The 21,230-nt window shown below is 40.9% G+C and overlaps 1 protein-coding gene across 1 annotated transcript in view; it reads left to right on the forward strand.

The window, feature by feature from the left end:
* The first annotated feature begins 9,268 nt into the window (after positions 1 to 9,268).
* Positions 9,269 to 21,230, forward strand: part of b4galnt4a (beta-1,4-N-acetyl-galactosaminyl transferase 4a) — a 129,357-nt gene continuing 117,395 nt past the window's right edge. Inside the window, exon 1 of the mRNA XM_080027345.1 lies at positions 9,269 to 9,425. Coding sequence (XP_079883471.1) covers positions 9,284 to 9,425 — 142 coding nt within the window. The 5' untranslated portion in view covers positions 9,269 to 9,283. The remainder of the gene's footprint in view (positions 9,426 to 21,230) is intronic.

Raw genomic sequence — 21,230 nt, forward strand, 5'->3', positions numbered from 1 at the left:
ACTCCAATACTTTCTTCCTCCTTTTTTGATGAATGAGCCAAGGCTGTAGAACTCCGATTAAACTCTTGCCGTATCCTGTCTCTGGACAAATAAGGCTTTGATCAGTGAGCTGCGCTGGGCAGGGCCAATGCATAATGATAATATTTCCCACAGGCCCGATGGTCCACTGATGACTGGCTCAGACTATTATTTTAGAACATTAACGTTTCACAAAGAGCATGTGTTTATGGAGAGTTTCTAGCAGATTCTTTCTCTGATGCATGCACATCTTGTGCGTCAGAGTCAGAGGTCTTCCTGTATCATTAAAAATGCAATATGCAACAGTTGAAGACAAGAATGCATAAAATATATAGGCTACAGTATTATCATTCTCTGCTGGTCTGTGACCTTGTGAGCACTTGCCTCTTCAGCGCCCTTCATGATGTTAGAGGCTTATACCACCTGCTGTGAGCTTGTCAAGGACTGAAATCAGTTGTGGTGATCAAGATGGAGCATCAACCAGCAATACACCCTGTCAAAGAGGGAACCCCGATTCCCCGGGTCCTATGTTCCTTGCTTTTTATGTGACTGGGGAACATAGGACCCCCTTTTTTAAAAAGGGTCCTATGCCCGGGGAACATAGGGATGACCCCATCAAGGGGACATAGACCTACAGAGGGAGGTTAAGTGCCTTCAAAGTATGAAGAGCCACAGTGGTGAGTATTATATAAATAATTCATTATAAAACGATAGCCCGTAGTCTGTCATAATAATGGGCTTTTTGTATTGAAGTATTTTCACAATTTAATATTGTTTCTGTATTCAGAAGAGGGTTAATTTATTTATTAGGCATATTTACTATTGAACATTCTGGGTTACAGATTAAAAAGATAAGAAAAGAAAAAGAAAAACTTTTTGCCAGGAAATAATAATGCACAAAACATGTGGTGGTGGAAGAAGAAGACGATATAGGCTCGGCCTACATAGGCATGTCGATAAATTGTTGCAAAAAAATTAAATAGGCCAAGGCTTTCATTTCTGTTCTAAAAACGTTTTTGTTGTCCATTCAAATTCCTTTATCAATTTTGCTAGTTTCTCAGAGGTGAGCTTCTTGACATGCTTGAAAACTAGGCTGCTAATGCTAGTGGTAGCTTACCTTCCGCGTCAGGTGTTAAGTTGGCTGAAGACGAATTCCTAATTTTTTTTATTTTAAGGCTGTCTCTGAATTGAGTAAATCAGTTATAGCCTATGGTTATAGTCCATTACTGAGGTTTGTTTGTAGTCAGGTTAGTAAGTGAACTATTGTTCAGAGTTGTTTGTTTGCTTCTCATTTAATTTAACTTTGTAGAGAAAATGAACTCATCAGACATTTGAATTGCCTCCTGATGTGTTCTGAATAATGTTAACTGGAAGAAAACTATCTGCCAAACGACCGCTTCCAATAGCACGAAGCAGAGCTGAAAAAACACAGGTACAATGTATTCTTCTTTCATATACTTTACAAAAAGGAGCATAAAATTCCTAGCTAAATAATTGCCTTTGGAAGAGCCTGCTAGCTACGGTAGGCCTACATTAAATAGGCTACATACACTGAGGCTACTGTGGCACTAGTAATTCAGCCAATAACTGAATTCACTGATGATGCTTATTGTTTTTGAATATTTTTTATTGTATTTACTGTAGACCAATACAGTCTTCTTGGGTCGAAACAAAAAAGTAGTCATCATATCCTAGCCTACTTTATGTTTGTGGGCCCACCTGGTAAATTCAATTAACAGGTGCTCACTTGACGTAGGCCTACCCATGACAAAAACAGTTTATGCTAGTTTTTCCACTAAACAATTGGCCTATTATTCTGAATGACAATTTGCATGAATAACACAAGCCTACACCCTTTTTTTATTTCACAAATCCCAAAGATAGTTGTTTATGCATGTCACTCACATTAGAAGGTTTTATTTGTTTTATTTTTAGCCTCCTCCACACATTGACTGGAGTTGCAATGTTTATAAGACATCGCTGTTTTAATGCCCAACCTGAACCTGGGTAGCAACATATGCTTTGTGAAACATTGTTGAGAATGTTCTTCCCTTGTATTTTCAATTATTGCATTATCCAGACAACTTTTGTATTTATCACTTAACTTGTGTTGTTTTTGCAGAATCCACACCTGCCCCACAGTGAATGCTTGGTTGGTTGATACATGCTACACCCTTGTGAGTACACTTGACTTTTTTTGTACAGCACCTGTTAGCTTAATGTAATGCCTCTGGCTTTTATGATCTTGCATACTGTCTTTGAGGTGGCAGTAGGGCACTTAAGTGTGATTGTTTGGTTTGAGATAGACATGGAGATAGATAGTGGGAGAAGGAGATATAGAGAGCCCCATTGGCACTGGTTTCCTATAATCCTGTTTGTGCTACACCTGGCTGGCATACTAATGAGAGAGAAATGACCTAGATTTCTCTCTTGAAAAATTCACACTTACAGCACAAAACACAATGAATGAGTTGGTTTAATTATATTTTGCATGACAGCTGTTTTTATTCTGTTGGTGTTGAGAAAGAAACCAAAGCATGGATATTTAGTTTAGTTGAAAGTATCTAGCTCAACACTTTGGTCTCATTTGCTGGAGCTCCTTTAGTGGTGTCAACAATCTATGATATTAGAAAGATGTCAGAAGATTCGTAACAAAATTATTTGTTTCATATCTTTTGATATTGCGCACCTCCTTTGCAAAGTATCATTTAATACTGTCACAAGAACTGATACTTCCGGTACCAGTCAATGCCAAAATTCTAAAAAACAAGACTGTACCTGAGGTGTAATCCTCGGAAGCGGACTGGGGCAGCATATAGGCTAAGCCTTAAAGTGCTTTATTCTGCCGTTAAATGCTAAAGGAAGAAGGTGCACGCGCTGCCCAACACCCGCATGGGATAACAACAACACGTTGAAGATGGCGACACGCACAGCTGAAAGACAGCTTGGCCTCGACTCGTCGAAAGAAAAGCACTGCTGCTGCTGCCGTGAACTTCAGGCTGCCAGTAGATATGAACGCAGCGAAGCAGAGACAAACCGAACACACAGCTGGTGGAATATCGCCGTTAGTGAAGCACCTCAAGACCGTCATTCAGTTTCTTCCAAATAATTTAAGGTGAGTGAGTTTCAGTTCATGTTAACGTTACATTAAAATCTACGTATCTGGTGTTATTCTCATCGTAAAATACACCTTACCATTGTTTTTGTTAAAGATCTCCTATTATACTACTTTTCTGGTCTTAATTTCTCATTAATGACTCCTATAGAGCAACCTGACACGAATCACAGCACAAAACACTATGTAGATTTTCGGGAAACTCTTCCTCTCATCTGGGTGCATTCAGCAGTCTCTGTCAACACTAGGCTTCGTCCTTCGCCGCCCCCCACTCCGTTATGATTGGTTACCTTCCGGAACACTTTCAGCGGCGTGCAGGCAGATTTGAGCAGGCAGGTGGGGGCATGGCAGGCGCGTGCCTGAGCACGTTGCAGCATTACCATACATGGAAAAATCCGGATTGATCTTCGTAGATAAATCCCGGAAATTTGAACAAGTGAATCGCGACCAGCTTTCCCAGTGTTTTGCGCTCTGCACAGCCACCCCAAATTGTAAACAGGGAATACGTCTAAATGCATGTAAGTCCTTATTTGACACTTTAGTATGGTTAAACATGACTATAAATCATTATAACAACGTTTATAGGTCATAAAAGTTACAAAAGCATAATAGGTGCTCTTTAAAGACAGCTGGCATTGCTGTCTAGCTAGTCTCGCACAGCCAGACCAAACTACAGCTCGTAGTATGGTTTGGAACCAAGCTATATTGTTGCGAGTATACGGGGGAAAACCGGGCTGGCTTGTTTTCATTTCTTTAAAACAATCACAATTGTCTTGGGCGCCGGTAAGCCCAGGAAGCCGCAATGTGTCCTTTCAAAATATTGTTATAATTTGTTGCCAACCATGGACCTATTATAAAAGATGCCGACCACCATTAATGATGTGCGCCGTGTGTGGGCAGCAACATTATGAGCTGGATACTATCAAACCGTATCAAACACACACGTGCACATTCTGTTGTCTCCCGTTCTGAGCGGAGCATAATCGGTAGGCTACAGTGGGGAAGAGGAAGGGGAGGAGTTTGAGGCCGGTATCTAGTGAGACCGCTATACTTTGTTGATATCCAGTAAGCCAGACTACTGTCTAGCCAACTAGTTATGTTGCCATGGTCAAATTTTACCGTGTTCAGGCTAACGTAATCTAACAATATGCTGCAGTCCATTTGCAGTCTTTGACAAACGTTAAACTTTTAAATAAATATTTAAGGACTAATGTTTTCTGTCATCATCACCATGTCAGTTAATGTAAACTAGCCTACTGCTTGCAATCTGTGTGTGTGTGTGTGTACATTGTGTGTGCTGCCTCTGCTGTTTTCTCATTCATTGAGCTATACCTGATGACTGAAATCTCCTAATTTTCCTTTTACAGTATCAGCCAGAGGAGGATGTCGACCAGGTGCGACAGGAACAAAGTCAGCAAACACACATAGCCAAATATCAGAAGCAAAAGTAGGCCTCATAAAGGACAGTATTGTTTGTTTTAAATACTTGAAGGACAATGCTATTTTTTATAAATGTTTATAATAAAAGGAATGTACGTTGAAGTACATGGTATTTGCAGTTTTCTGTTTTAACTGTGGTATCGAATTAGGTATCAAGAATCGTGGAATTCCACTGGTTCATTGGTATCGACTACTACATTTCTGGTATCGTGACATGTCTAGTTTGAAGACAATTCCTCAAAGCGTTCATGAGATTTAGTGTAGTCTAGTTAGAAGCTAATTCTGATTAATATTCTAGTTTAACCACTGCACTGTGCCACTGCACACCTGTTTGGGGAGGAGGAAGCACAGACACAGAGGGCTTGCAGAATTTATCCGGCGGGGTGCTGCAGGAGTGCAAAAAACCCTTAATCCCTTTGACATTTTTGCTCAGACTTCTCATTAAAGCCTGTGAGCTGCTGTGCTGTCTGGCTAATATGGTTGGAGGAGGCAGAAATAGACAAAGACAGACAAGCAGTTGTTGCATTAGTGAAAGGAGAGACCTTTTTAATGAGTATTGGATAATATAAATAAAGCAGCCTAGACAAAGGGGCCAGTTTTTAGTTTCTTGCTTGTCTGCATCACACATTCTCTCTTCTGGCTGAATACTGACTCCCAAGTGAGCATAGCCTTCCCCTCGGCTGAGCTCGGTAGCATCATGGCTTCAGTACCGCACTTTAACACCTGTCAAAGGCATCTGGGCAGCATTCACTCTTCCCCTCTCTGTTATACCCCAGGAGATGGCAGCTCCTTTACCTTGAACACCGTCTCCATCCATATCATCCCACTACACACTGGTTCCCCCTGGATTCATCCAAGCATGGAGATCCCCTGGGAGTGGGACCAAGATGCCGAGAGAGAGGGGGAAAAAAACTGATAAAAGCCACAGTGAAGTTTCAAACCGAGAAAGAAGCGTACCGGGTAACACCTTTCTCTTTGCCAATTTACACCTCCTTTTGCCACACCCACCAATAAATTGAGCCACATGCAGCGCGTGAAACGTTCTGTCTACCTTTTGATGTGAGTTAAAAGTGTGCAGGTCCCTTGTTGTGCTTTGGATGTTTGCCTGGCCTTGAATGAAAGAGAAATAACAGAGAAGCAGACTGGCAACTTATCAGGCACACTGACTGAAACGAAAACAGACTTGTTTTTGACTCCAGTCTGATAAAGGCAAGTCAGACGATCAAACATAAAGAGGAACAGAACTGGGACCTTAACAGGCCTATGAGAATGTCCTGCAGCCCAGAGAGGGAAAGAGAGAAGACACTTCGGGTGACTTTCAAAGCCAGTGTGTGTGTGTGTGTGTGTGTGTGTGTGTGATGAAATGCCTTCAGTTTTCCCTGCAACAGCCCAAGCAAGGTGAATGCTGTGAAGATTTTGTTTCAGCGTAAATTATGTTTGCCTGGGGTCGTCCTCTAAGTACTCAATTCTGTACGGCCCAGATGAATACCTAAACATTTTCATTTGTGCTCAGTGGTTGCTCTGAAGATTACATTTATTAATCCACATAGACTGAGGATTACGATGTGTGGTTCATCTGATTCAGAAAGAACAGCTGGGACAAACTAAATTGAGGTCAGCATATGTATTCGTATAGGCCAGGTTGTGTCCCAATTGATCCTTTGTCCAGATTCATAATGGAGCAACAGCTTGTCATTGCTACAGCTGGATGATTACACTTGTATTTACCATGGTATAAACCACATGTTTGATGTATTATGTCAACCTAAAGTGATTGATAAATTGAAAGGAAGGCTTGAAAAGAAAATATGTTTTGTATAGGCTTTTACTTTATTTATGTTGTTGGTAAATTGGACAATGTATACCTTGACTAATCTCAGTGCCCCAATTATTACATACTGAATACTGATCTTATACATTACTATTTACTAATCTCTATAGTATGTTTTATTTATTTATTAGAAAACAATTACAGTATCTGAATATATTCTTTCTACAGCAGTCATTTTGTCTGGTCTGTGCACTGACATTTGTTGTGGTGTGTGGCTGTGCATGTAAAGGGATACTAAGCTTGCTGTTGATAAAGCACCCGTTTAAAAGAAAACACTGCCTGGCTGAGTGTTGCCATAAGTGAACCACAATATGAATGGTTATTACTAAGGATCAGTACACATCTGGAAATAATCGAGGAGTAGTTTTAAGTATACTAAAAACTCACATAAACTTGTAATTTCTCTACTTTCCCTCGTAAGATTTAATACAAACAATGTTTCTTCAATGCCACGGTTATTGAAAACCAAGGGCTCTGTTGCCTCGCTTCATAGTCATTGCATTTTTATTTTTGACCAGAAGGCGGCAGTCAAGCGCCTAACTGAGTGCGTTTGCATGATGTCGCCACACACACTCAATACGGGACACATTAGGTGTAATTACTTTATAACGAGCTGTGTAACGAACTGCAAAGTCAATTAAGGAAATGTTATTTCAGTCGAATTAAAATACAACACATTTAGAATAGTTTTGTCACTTATTACTCAAATGTCAGACCAATTGGCTAGCCTATAATATAGCTAGCCTATGTTTCTTTCCTGTCTTCCTCCTTATGACGATCAAGTGCACTTCGAATGAAAACACTGGCAAACAGTCCCCTCTATTTTTATTCTAAATGTCAAGCAAAACAAAACATGTTTAGCCTTATACGACTTACATGGTGATTTAAATAGGCCTAAGTAAGTAGGCTACAAGTAAAGAGAGTCAGTATGAGGAATGATTGTTCCTGAGAGAATTAAATAAAAAAAAATTAAATAAAGAACTTGGCTTTAGAACCCTACACTGCCACAAACTAATTATTCAACAGCAGGCTAGCCTATTTCGATCAATTAGGCTGCATATTCCTGTAATTTATTATCTTGAGTTGTTATCATTTAAGCCTTGTTTATATCTAATGTAGCCACATGGGGCTTTGAATTCGGGGAGAAAGTGGCAGAAAAAGGATAATTTAACAAGTTTCGTGATCTGAGTTCAGCTATTGGATGATGGATTACACTGGTACCAAGCAACGATGAGGGCAAACCTTTTCGTCCCGCCCCTCCGAACCCTTTGCGAGGTTATAATTGGATGCCAGACTCGTCATTCTCTGTCCACCCAAGTTAGGTTGCTCTGCACCGTTAAGATGCCCAATTGATGGGCGTACTGGGCATGGACCTATAAAGAAGGTACTGGGCTGTGCAGTGAAAGGAGATACCCTTACGTGTTTCATTGTAGCAAAACAAAACCATGTTCCATCGTGGTTACATCACGGCTCGTTGCAGGTTTCTCCGCGACACCCTTTCTGGAGCTCAGCTGCTTCTTCTCCCTGCGCGAGGCGACAAGCGGGTTGGACGATGCTATTGCGGCATTCTAAAGGGAAAAAAGCTCATGACAGAATAACAACACAAGGCAGTGCATCGCTGCTAGCCCCAGATATCAGTGTGTTTAGTTTAATCCAGATGAGGTTGTATGCCTGTGATCTCTCTTGCACGAACGGTGGACTCGGACAACGCAGATAGGCTACTTTGTGGAGGATTGGGTGACACGCACCTGCCGCGAAATACCGGACCAATCGGAGCACATGGACATCTTTCCCCGGACCTCAAATCGGACAGCCACAAATGAGTATTTCCATCCAACATATCTTGTTGCACCTCCATGGAGCATTCACAGTTTTTGCGTTTACATCGGTTTAATTACTCGCCGCGGGTCTTCAAAGCAACCTCAGTGTGAGGATGACAGCTGATCGCCCCTCCTCTCCCAAGACTTAAATAAAAAAGCGCTCCGTCTGAATCCACTGCCCTTCGATTGGAAGACCAGCGTCTCAGTTTCAGCTCTGTTTAACAATAGATGGAGAGCAAACGGCTGTGACATTTGCTCGATTGCCACCTAAACCTTTTCCCTGGTCGGGTTACCCTCTCAGTCCCGTCAAGTGTAGGGCTATCACCGACTATGCCGAATTTCATAGAGGGCCCTCTGAATTCACTTGCGCTCATTTGGAAAGATTAAAAAAACTGAAAACTGTCTTTCTGTGAGGGAGTGTTTTTGCAGATTTGCGGAGATGCTTTGTCCGATTACCTCTCCACATATAAACTACATTTCTCGCTTTGCTCTTTAATAGGCTACTTTGCACTTAACCCATGTCCAGGGATCATCATTGAGTAGCCGATAAAATAATCAGCAAAGAGCCTGAGCTACAGCGGATTTGTGTAAGATTATCGCCGGACTGCTATTTTGTTCTCTGGGTCACTCTCTTAACTGAATTTAGCGGCTTTTGATCGGCAGCCCTTTCCCTGCTGCCCCCCGGCAGCTTGGAAACTCCAGCAGCAGGGAAGCCTGTCTACAAGCCACGCTATTCATAGGGAAAGAAGGAAACCGGGTTGCATTCATAAGCAATGACTGCCTCAGAGGTGTTTGGACCCATATCTGAGGATTCGACGCGTTTGGCGCTGCTGTCACCCCGTGGATCCATGGGAACGAGACGCGCTTTAAGCTGTCTGTAGTTAATACTCCCTGTTTACTGGCCGGTCACATGCCTTCACTGTGACCGGGAGGGCTAGCCCCGTCAGTAGAGCCGCGCGCGGACAGCCAGAAATAAAACACAGCGGCGTCCCAAGGACAATTTCCCCGGACCCGTTTTAACTATCTACCGGGAGGCTACCGGAGGATGTTTGAGCCAGGATGCTGCGCTTCCCCGTGAAGAAAATCCGGAAGCAGTTCAAGCTGCTGCTGCTGCTGGTACTGCTCACCTCCGCTGTGTGGTTCACCTACCTGCACATCAACCAGGGCAAGACCATAAAACTCCACTTTAACTACGGAAAAGGTAGGCTTTCCCTAAGATAACCTTCGTCTATTATTTTAATGTACTAGTGAAAGTATTTCAAGAGGCGTCTTGTCTTTTAACCTGTCCCTATGGATATATCAACTAACAGCTATAGCCTACCTTAAATACATTTTAGAAGAACATTTTAGAGGCCATTAATGAATAATGTGTATAGTAGGCTAATACCCCTGGTGATAATACCATAAACTAGTGTAACTTCACTACTAGGGATATTATAGGAGTATCATAGGAGATCATGTCATAAAAAAAATATAAGGCCACTGTAAACTCACACCACAGAAGACACAGAAACGGATACAAGGAAAATACCATGTGTCATACAAATAGATAATATAATTTCAGTATTTACTACAGACACATAAAGTCCTTTTTAAATACATTGCCTTAGTTGCATTGATTTGTGTCCCTGAAAAACCTGCCCTACTGACTTAGTATTGTGATAGATAGGACCAGATATGCTCCCAGAAGAAGTAACCCAGAGAGGCAGTGTGTCACATAAATTAACAATAGTTTCCTTCTCCAGGCTAAGTAAAGAGCACCGCGGTGCCGTGCCAGTTCCGAAGCCAGACCTCTGCCTTCAACATTAATAATGAAAGGGCTGTTCATGAAGGTGGCCTCAGAGGTCACAGGTATGCCAGTCAGACGTGGAAAAATATCAGGGCTTTGGCAGTACAGTGGAGACAGATCTCCACCTGCTGCTGTGCTGCTTCATTTTTACCAAGATGTGATCATGTTCAACCACTGTGGACAGCATGAACTTCTGGCTGTAAGCTTGCAGGTTGATATTAGTAGTAGTATTATGCAGGAAAACATCTTGTAAATGTTAAAAAGCCAAAAATACTGATATAATGTTTTGGACGATGAAAGTACTATCACCTACTTTAGATTTAACATGGGCTGTCGATGGTGTACTCTATATCTTGCAGCTGTCCGTGTAAAGTGATACTCGATGATTAGGATGTCCTTGAAGAGTGTAGGGCCTACACTGTGCATGTGCGCTAGCACACACACACAGACACACACACATTTTGCACTGACACACTGTATCCCTTATTGTATCTGATCACGGCGTGGGTTTTTCCAGCGACAGACTAGATTTATTTTTCTGATTTTGAGTCATACTGATCGCTGAGTGATGCCACTCTGTCTTGTTGCATTTGGTAACGGCCGCTAAGTGAGTTGGAAGTTTGTGTCAGAATGTGGGTCAAAAATGCAAACCAACAGTCTACCTGCAATTAATTTAACTTTTATGCAGTATATATTACCCTGCCTGGAAGTATTTGAAAAAAAAAGTAATTTAAAAGCCATATAGGCCATACACTGTATATTGCTGAGCTATTCTGTAATGTTTTGTACCACATTTTACAGGGTGCTCATGATATTTTAACACAGCCTGTGTTCACACATAGTGACTAAAGTTGATTTAATGAATTAATGTTCACTTTCAGTTAAATTAAACTGGATATCATTGCATCGTGCATTCTATAGCTTTTGTCATTTTGCTGTTGCTACAATATTGCTGCTGGTTTAGTTTTGCGAGCCAAGGACATGCCAATCCCTTTCAGTCTCTGCAATCACAGACCCTGAAGCATGCCGATAGTTTTGATACAACTGTGTACATCATTTGAGGGAATGAGACTATAGTCTGCCTTTGTGGCTCAACTGCTGCGGCTGACTGATGACGAAAGGAAGTCGTTATGCTGTGTTGTGCCGGTCTGTGTGTCTAATTGACTGTCAATTTAGCAGGCATCTGAGCAGGTCAATTCACTTAACCTCTCATGAATAACATGTCCCCTCTCACATTGAGGCCTTCTAAGTGAGACGTAGCCATTACTGAAAGCTGGGCTCCAAGAAGTGCGTAAATATTCATATCAGGCTGGCAGTTTTGTCTTCACACAAGAAACTTGTTGATTCTTAGTTCTGAGGTGGATCAGGTAGAAATAATGTTATTTAAATTTTGGCCTTAGTCCTCCCCTATATTTAAATATGAAATGATAATTTGTCAAATTTCCCCTCCGCCTGTCCCTATCTTGGAGGAAATTCGATTAATCTGAGCTGAATCCTCGTTTTGAGCTGGCACACACATCAGACACATCTCTGCAAGTACTTAATCTACTAGATAATGTCTTATCGGCATATGGCCAGCAGCCTTATGATAAATGTAAATACCTTTGCATTAAGTGCCCCACTGAGTATACGTCTATCAAATTGTGAATAATGATTTCACAATTTCACAATCCATGTTTTTATACACAGTCAAGTTTTTCAAATTTAATTTTACTCTCCTCTGGGAGCTTGTGTTTGTTGAATGGGTCAACATAATGAGGGAGCAGAGGCTTGAAACTTTGAGTCCTCAGTGGGGACTTCTTTGCCAAACAAACACAGTTTTGAATACATTTAACATTCAGCAATCAATTTGAAGGCATATTCAAAATCATAAAAACAAACATTCTACTTTTTTTTTTGAGTGTGTTGATCCTTTCACCTTCTCCTCTTATTGGGGCATTGCTATACCATTTTTGGTACATTACATCCAACAGCTGTTTAGGGCCCTTTGCAGTTATTGTATGTTCCTTCTTGTGTGCATGCTAGTTGAGGAACAAGAAATATGGAATACGGAATCCAGCCATGAATAGTTTAGTTGACCCCTGTTGGCTGGCTGACACAAATCTGGGTTTGGCAGTGAAAGGAAAGCACTCTTGCCAGGTATGGATTGCCTTGATCAAGATTCAAATATGAATGTTTTTGTTTTAATGTGGCTTTACATCCTATGTTGAAGGTCTGTATTTTACCTAGTCGATATAGTGGAATGAATCAATAGGTTGAGTATAAAGGGCTATATTGTCAGTAATATCACTGTTGTTGGTAGGCAAATTAATGAATTACACAGAAGTGTCATCAGGTCATCTGATACTGAATTGTAATCATTCAGAGCACTATACCAGTCAGTAGCAGCCACAGCCGTATTGAGATGTACCATCTTTTTCTGCCGCTAAATAATTTAGCACATGATAGTGCTGTATGATAGACCTGTGTGATGGGCAGTCCAATCACCCTTTTGTGATTTTATAGATTGTAAAGAGGGAGGCAGGAGACAGGGATCCAATTTGGGAGATGATGGCACACACAATACTTTAACATTTAAAAACAAATATCTCTGTTTGAGGAGAGAAACTTACGGCCAGGAGCTTTTTTTCCTCACATCAGAATATGTTTCCTAATGTGAGAAAAAAGCGACAGAGAAGTCTTGATTTGCTTTGTGTATGAACTATGAATACATTTTTCATTAACATACCCTGCATGACTCTTTCGTTCATGAGTAGGCCAGTAAAAGAAAAAATATTTACAGCACAATGAGCAATACTATGTTTGCATAGTTTCTAAGGGCATTACATTGTATTTTATTAAAAGCAAAGGTAGCTGTTAAAGCTATGTTGATGGGAAAAGCCAAAAAGGTTATAAATAAGCAGTTTTCAGATTGCTCACTGGCCAGACTGGCGTTATTTAATCAGAATTTCAATGAGAAAGTGTGTTGGCAGGCAGTGCTGCAGTGCATATTAGATGAGTGCAACATTTATGCGGCCACCCAGTTGTACAACAGCCTCCCCTGTTTTCCAACATCAACAGGTCCACTGAGGAGGAGGCGGAGGAGGAGGCTGGCTGCTGCATACAGGCCTCTATTGATTAACTAAGATTACAAATGTGGAGGCACACACATGCATACACTGAACCACACCCACACAAACACACAGATACGTTGCCTATATATTTGTAAAATAGCATATGATACACACATGCATCATCAGCGCACTGAAGGGAAAGGAAGTCGGCGAGGGGAAGTCTCCGGGGCCTCGACAGATTGGCTGCTTGGTTGCCCATGGAGACAACATATGGGAGAGGAGCGTGCTGGGCTATAGTGTTATGTTTAAGAGCTTATTTTATCAAGGCCAACACATTCACAGGTTTGTAGGAAGCTTGATTATAGACTAAAGATAAGACACAACTTGTGGACCAAGTGTCATTTTATTGTGTCGATATCTCTTGAGAAAAAGGTGAACACCTACAAACACATTCACATTCAAACACATGGATAAAGTATTAGTTGCGGTTCAGTATCAGGTTGGATTTGGTTTGTTGTATCTCAGCAGCAACACCCTCTGGGTGCTGGTTGCTGTCATGGTAACCATGCCCACCGTTGTCACTTTCCCTAATTTTAGCTCTTGTGGTTCTCACGGTCTGTCAGCTTTACCTCAGCCAAAACAACTCTTCTGGCAAAATGGTAACAGACACCACCTTGGTTTGTGTAGGCACGCAGCACTTTTTCATGCTATATTTTATTCATGCAGTGATGAATATTATCAATTACCTTATTTTAATTTAGTGAATAATGCAGCTGTCTGGTGCACACGTGCAGCTTTTATGAAACGGAAGAGTAGAGAAAAAGCAATAACAGAACAAAAATCATAAACAACCTACATTCTTAGTGAAAAGCTATTTCCCTGCCTTTATAGGAACACAGAGCCCAGCGTGGGTGCAGTCTGCAAGTTCGCATCAACAAAGGGGTTTGGGTTTGTTAAACCGGGGACATGTGTCAACCCAGCTGGTTGGTGCAGCTTTTAAAGATTGCTTCTATTTTGGATTGCTGGGCCTTTATATGACTGTGTAAGAAGAGCTCTGTAAATCAAATGAAAATGGAAAAAAAGCTTTTCATTAGGAGAAATGAAAATAGAAAAGGGTGAATTAGGAAATTGTAGCTGTACACAAATCGTGATATGTATTTCTTAAGAGCCCTGCTTTTTGGCTAGCTCAACAAAATTATTTCTAGTGGTGGTGTACAAGCACATACTTTAATTTCAAGATGGAAGCCTTGTGTTCCCCAAGATTAACTGTCTTGTAGAGATGGTGAGGATGGAGGTCGCCAGTGCTGGGATCACGCAATTGAAAACTGTAATCTGAAATGATTATATGAACACTACCAATAAAGAGAAACTGCATTCCTATGGAAGTCATTGTTTTTTAAAGCAACTGTGTCTCAAAAGTCTTATTTCATTTAAAGGGCTGTGTCATAAAAGCATACGTATGTGGCAGTCAGTCTATTGTTGGTTTGTGTCTGGAGCTGGGATGGAGACTGTCAGAAGCTCGTCCATGAATCTGCCCCACAGCTTATCTGCCCAGCCCAGTAAATCTTTTTCTCTGTAATTCCACAGTGAAGATGACTGATGTCCCCATAACAACTCACAGTGCATCCTCAATCTACACTCTGTAGGACCTCCTGATGGAGGTAGAGACTTGGGAAATATAAAGCGGGGGAATAATACCACATGCTCTTCATAAATGCAAAAGCATTTGCTTAAATTTCATTGTACATGATGACATATTTGTGCATTTGTCACATACACCATGTGCACTTTTAAACATTTTTTTTATAATATCTCTCAATCACTAACACTCTCTTTAGCAAGGAAGCATTTTCTTTTATACCTGCTAATGCTAAAGCCAATGTACTGGACATGATTTGTAAGAGCCCTAGAATATTTCACACTCAGGTTACATTCATATACCCACCGTGCATTTCACGATCCTTTCAGCATTACTGTACTAAGCTGGTTTGAATCCTACTTAAAGGATAGAGACTACTATGTGTCAATAGGCAATTTCACATCTGAGCGGACAAATATTGAATGCGGGGTCCCCCAAGGTTCCATTCTTGGCCCTCTTCTATTTAACATCTATATGCTCCCACTAGCTCAGATTATGAATAAGAACAAATTATGCTACCATAATTATGCAGACGACACACAAATTTACATAACCATATCACCAGGAGACTACAGTCCGATACAGGCACTGAGTAAGTGCATTGAACAAATCAATGATTGGATGTGCCAAAATTTCCTTCAATTAAACAACGATAAAACTGAAGTAATTGTCTTTGGTGCCAAAGATGAACAATTAAAAGTCAGCGCACAGCTTACATCCGTTATGTTAGAAGCCACACCCCAAGCCAGAAATCTTGGTGTTGTTGTAGACTCCGACTTGAATTTCAAGAAACACATAAAATCAATTAATAAATCAGCCTACTACCACCTAAAAAACATATCAAGAATTAAAGGGCTTATGTCTCAGCAAGACTTAGAAAAACTTGTCCATGCATTTATCTTTAGTAGACTTGACTACTGTAACAGTGTCCTTGCTGGCCTTCCAAAAAAATCTATCAGACAGCTTCAGCTAATTCAGAACGCTGCTGCTCGAGTCCTCACTAGGACCAAAAAAGTGGATCACATTACCCCAGTTCTGAGGTCTTTACACTGGCTTCCAGTCACTCAAAGAATTGATTTCAAAATACTGATGTTGGTTTATAAAGCACTAAATGGTTTAGGGCCAAAATACATTACTGATATGCTGATAAGTTATGAACCGTCCAGAGCCCTTAGGTCGTCTGGGACAGGTCTACTTACAGTCCCTAGAGTTAGGACTAAACGAGGAGAAGCAGCTTTTAGTTTTTATGCACCAACAATCTGGAACAAACTCCCAGAGAACTTGAGGTGTGCTGCAACTCTCAGTTCTTTTAAATCGAGTCTGAAGACTTTTTTGTTTCCATTTTAACCTGCAATTTTCATTTTATTTGCTTCTTTTATTAAATCCAGTTTTCATGTTTTTATTTTTTATTTTTATTTGCTTCTTTTAATCGCTTTTAAATGTTTTATAATGTGTTTTATGTATTCTAATCTTGCCCCTGTAAAGCACTTTGAGTGGCCTTGTGTCTGAATTGTGCTATATAAATAAACTTGCCTTGCCTTGCCTTGCCTACGATTAAAAGATCTGGATATAGGATTGAGGGATGAAGGTTGATAGGTGAGCAAAAGCGCTGGGAAAACACTAGTTCAGAGTGTGTTAACCCCTAGGTTAATTAAATTGACTTTGGCCTGCCTAACAAGCCTCCATCAAGCTACCAGCTCTGCCCCATGCAGACGAGAGTTTTGGCCCACTGCCACGGCTTTGCCGCAGGAGATTTGTCTGTGTGTGTGCTTGAGAGTAAGTAAGTAAATCAGAGAGATTTAGTGTGAAAGAGAGGTAATTGTATATGTTATGTAGTTTTTTTTCTCCAAGCAAGTTTTTGCATTGTGTTTGCAAGTGTGCGCCTCCCTGATCTGGCTGTTGTCTGCACTTTAGCCCCATTGTTAAGCCGAGCAGAAGAGGAAGCTGCTGAATGATGGCACTGTCTTCCCGCTGGCACGCTTGTTGCAAATGGAGGACGGATATTTGGGGAGGGATAGCGGGGCAGAAGAAGGACACCCTTCTCACACAACAGGTGGGACATGCATCAGGATGCATCAGGGGAGCGTGTGGCTGTGACTTATAAAAAACACAATGCCCTTCACATGCGCAATCGGTGTAATGTGTTTGTACACAGAAGTTTGTTTCTCAGCTGGATGTGTACCCATCAGATAAAAATTACTGGAATGCCATTCAGGTGCAGCCACCTTATACAGCAGGGGTGTCTAATGATGCAGCAGTCACACTGTAAAACAGTGCCATCAAGATTTGATTAAGACCAATTTCCTCTTTAGTGACTCATTAAAACCCACACAGTTTGAACAATTTGCTATAGGAGGAGGGGAGTGTGAATCAGAAAGCGGAGACAGAGTTGTAATAAATGACAGAGTCATAGAGTGGGAGAGTAAAGAGGGAGTGCCAGGAAGACAGACTTCACGTGGGAGTATCGACGGTAGACGATCATGATCCTTGTCATGATGGGATTTGTCAGTTTCCCCCGCGCTCTGGCTCGGTTCCGCTCTTTACTCCCCACCTCTGCAGAAGGATTTCCTTTCATGAGGTTTCTATGCAGCGCTGGCTGGGCTGCATCAGCTCTGGTGTTGCCTTACTGTAAGTGATCCAGACCTTGCAGGATTTCAGTCAATCATCAAAGAGTGTGTGTGTGTGTCTGTGCGCTCCCTGTTGCTCAGAATCAGCTTTGTGTAGTCGTGGTTAATGGAAAAGGTCACCTCTCCTCGAGGCTGTACTCGCTCACAACAAAGACAGAGAAAAGATCAGAAGAGGGGGGATGGATATACCTCTGAATTTTTGGGGATACGGGCACTGGTTGCATTGTTATCAGCTTTGTGGACTTTTGTAGAAAAGTCAAAAATATGGACACACAATTGACGTAAGGGAGTAAATTGACCGTAGCATCGCTGTCCCTGTGCACATCTGTTTTCAATCATATTTCCTTTCACCCTTGTTTTCTATCATCAATATCATATGTATTCTTACTTTTCATTGCTTCATTATAAATATTTACACATTAATGTAGCCAGATCTGGTGGTGGGATATGAATTAATCTCCATTAATAGAAGACTGCTGGTTTAGGTTGCGCAGTGAGGGCGTAATAGTTTGTGGTTTTCTTCACTATGATGTTCAAGGGTCTGGCTGCCATTAAGATACTTCTAAATCCTGTGCTTTTTATTGGGCTACATATCTAGAAGGATAAAAACTAGTGCTGTCAAACAATTAAAATATTTAATCGCAATTAATTGCATTAATGTCATAGTTAACTCGCGATTAATCACATATTTTTATCTTCTCTAAATGTCTCTTGATTTATTTTCGCCTCATTATTTTTTCTCATTTTAATGCTCTTATCACACACATTCTCTACACCCTTGTAATTCAGTGTATTTTTTTTAAATATCATAATTTCCAATTCAGTGCAAATAGCCCACAATGTGCCCCACCCCTAAAACAGCATACACAAACATAATTGGAACTTTTTTTTATTGAAAACCAAACTATAAAACAACATAGGCTATATAAAACAAATTAATATTAAGTAGCCTATTATGGCTGGTTGCTGCCTAAATGTTTTGGGAGTCGTTCCTCCAATGCTTATTTCAGATTGAGTGTGGACTCACATTATATGCCTGTGTGCACTCAGGTTGTTGCTATGGAGCTGCTGCAGCCGAGGCACTCCAGTTGCCCTTTCGTAGCGAAATTCAAATGGTAAAAATGAATGACTGCCGGCTGCCACTAACTTAAATGAAGCTTTCGGTGTGTGCGCAGTGTTACAAGTAGTCCTATTGCAAATGACAGGCTTTCTTTTCTGTTCTTTCAATGCGTAGTCACTAGCTGTATCCCGTTACAGAGACCGCCTCCTTGGTAGGACGCGGTCTCGCGGTCTATGAAGGCTATAGTCTATGAAGGCCGATTTGAAGGCCGAACCAGGGCCGAACGAGCGTTGTTAAACGGGACGGTCTCCGCAGGTCTCCGTTTACGAGCATTTCCGGTTTGCGTAACAAGCCGTTACCTTGCGTGACGACACGCCGCTCCTGTGCTGCCTAACAACCCTGATAGCTGCCAACGGAAACAGCCTTGTCAGCAGAAGAAAAAAGAAAAAGAAGTTGCCTACCAGACGAAAAGAAAAAAAAGTACAAGTAAAAAAAGAAAGGAAGATAAAAGTTAAGAAGATGGAGCAACACGTTGCTGTTTTGTTATTTTTTATTTTATTGAATGCCATCTCTGAAAAAAACGCAATGAATCATGGGATATTTTGGGCTGCGAAGAATACATCTGATGCAGCCTTCAAAATCGTGAAACGAAGGCTGCATTTCTCGGCCGCATATGAGGAGCCTTGCAAGGAGCCTTGCAAATGGAACAACCTTTGCGCGCCGCTATGACGCAATCGGTCTTCAAATGCAGCCTTCGTAGACCGCAACCCCTGAATCGAGATACAGCCCCAGAGTCACACACGGAAGACTCTACCAGTGAAGGCAGCGCAGCGGGGCTAGGAAGCGCTATGTTCCGAGGTCTGCTTCAAAATAAAAGTTAAAATTGACTTGACGTTTAGCTGTTTTGCCAGTTAAATGATTTCAAAGTAAAGTTACGCTGTAGGAAATGTTCAGTTCGAATTAACAATAACTCAACGGCGAGCTACATGTATACTTTGTGGCGTTGTAGTGTTTCTAACATTAGGCTACTAGTTGTTGCAACAGCATGTTTAAAAACTACAAAGTTTGTTTTTCAGCCAAAAAGAAAGTTAATCTTGCGATAAAAAACCGTACACCCTTAAAATGGGTTTGCCTTAACGCCATTAAGAACGCGTTAAACTGACAGCACTAATAAAAACACAAAGAATGTGATAGTGGTGGCATTAAGGTTCCCCACTGCTTCACAGCAGGTCCTCCCTTCACCCTGTCGGCAAACCGATGGAAACCCTTATTTTTTTGCATTATGTTTAGTTGAGCTAGATGGTATGTATTTGCTTTTCTCTTATCTTATCTTTTCTTTTTCCCATTTTACATTCTATCTCCTCTCGTTCAATCTCAACCATCATCCAAGTTATCTTTTACATCTGCCTGTCTCCGTCTTTATTTATTTATTTCTGCTTAAAGCTTGGGAGTGTCATAGGAGACGGGAGAATAGAGCGAGAGAGAGAGAGGGCTTCACACTGTCATTCTTTTGTTTTGCGTCTCAAAGGCCTGCTCGCCGGCTTGATTACCATGAGCTGTTTTGTGAAGGAGCGCTGCATCGCTCTGAGGACCGTCAAACACTGCTCCCCTATTTCTGTTGTGACCAGTCATGACGACAAATATTAAGAAAAGAGGGAAGTTTCCAGTTTACTCTGGAGCTGTGTTTGTGTTTGTACAACTGTGCATACTTGCTTTGAGAGGAGTCCTGCCAGTGTGCCCTGAATTTGAACATGTATCTCAATAATTTAACTTTATAATTCACTGTAATTGAATAGCCTGTTTAAATATTTACTACTGTACATTACTCAAGTTATGTTTATCCCTCCTGTCCTAGCCTCAATCACCCTAATAAGATGGAAAGTCACGGTTGTTGATGTTGAGATAAAAAGATGCTTATTTTCTCTGCTTTTGTTTTTGTTTTTTAGAGCTTACTTTTCAATTTTTCAGCCAATTACTACAATTAAAAAGGTGATTAAGCAAGCTGTCACAGAAAGTTCCAAGTTAACTAAACAAATTGGCTATTTTGGTATTTTGGTTACTGTTGTGTGTGGTAATGCAGTGTACCACTTATAGTAAGTTGCTGCGCAAAATCAGGGAGGGTATCTGCCCATAACATGATTTTCTCTACTTTGGCAGGATGTCTTCAGGCCGCTTCTATCACCTTTAGGTTCAACCTCTTCCAATTACATGGCTTGGTTTGGGCCAGATTATATCTTTGTCACCATCAAAATACCAATGAGAAAATGATTTATCATTCTAATCTCTGCACTCTTGTTGCCTTATCCAACTCACCACATCTAATGTGAGCTGATTTGCACATATAGGGAACAGCATATTGAAATACAACTATGCTAAATCCATTATGATGTGGTTCTATGCTTGTCTATTTCAATGTTCAATGATGAGTTTTCCTTTTTCATAATATTTTTGTACTTCCCAGCATAGCGTCATTAACAATGTTCTTCTTCCCTCAGATTACAGTAGACTGCAGTGTTCCACATTAGCTGCATTAGCATTCTTCTTTTGAATTGAAGGCTAAGGCTACATTTGTGATAACAGGTCTCCACTATTGATATCTCAAAACTTCTCTGTTATTTTCAAGTAGATATGATCAAGCCTAATCACAGAGAATACAAAGCGGGCCTGTGCAAATCACTTTTTTTTAATAGTTTTTATTTAAAGTACCAAATGAATTTGCCATTATAATGACTGTTATTTCTGCTTGACAAGTTCATTTTCATTTTAATAGCGGATTGCCACGATACACAAATGCCCTTATGTTTTATTATTTATTTCAAAATAACTGCTGGTTGTATA

The sequence above is a fragment of the Ammodytes marinus genome (assembly GCF_949987685.1).
Source record: "Ammodytes marinus genome assembly, chromosome: 5".
Lineage (NCBI taxonomy): Eukaryota > Metazoa > Chordata > Actinopteri > Uranoscopiformes > Ammodytidae > Ammodytes > Ammodytes marinus.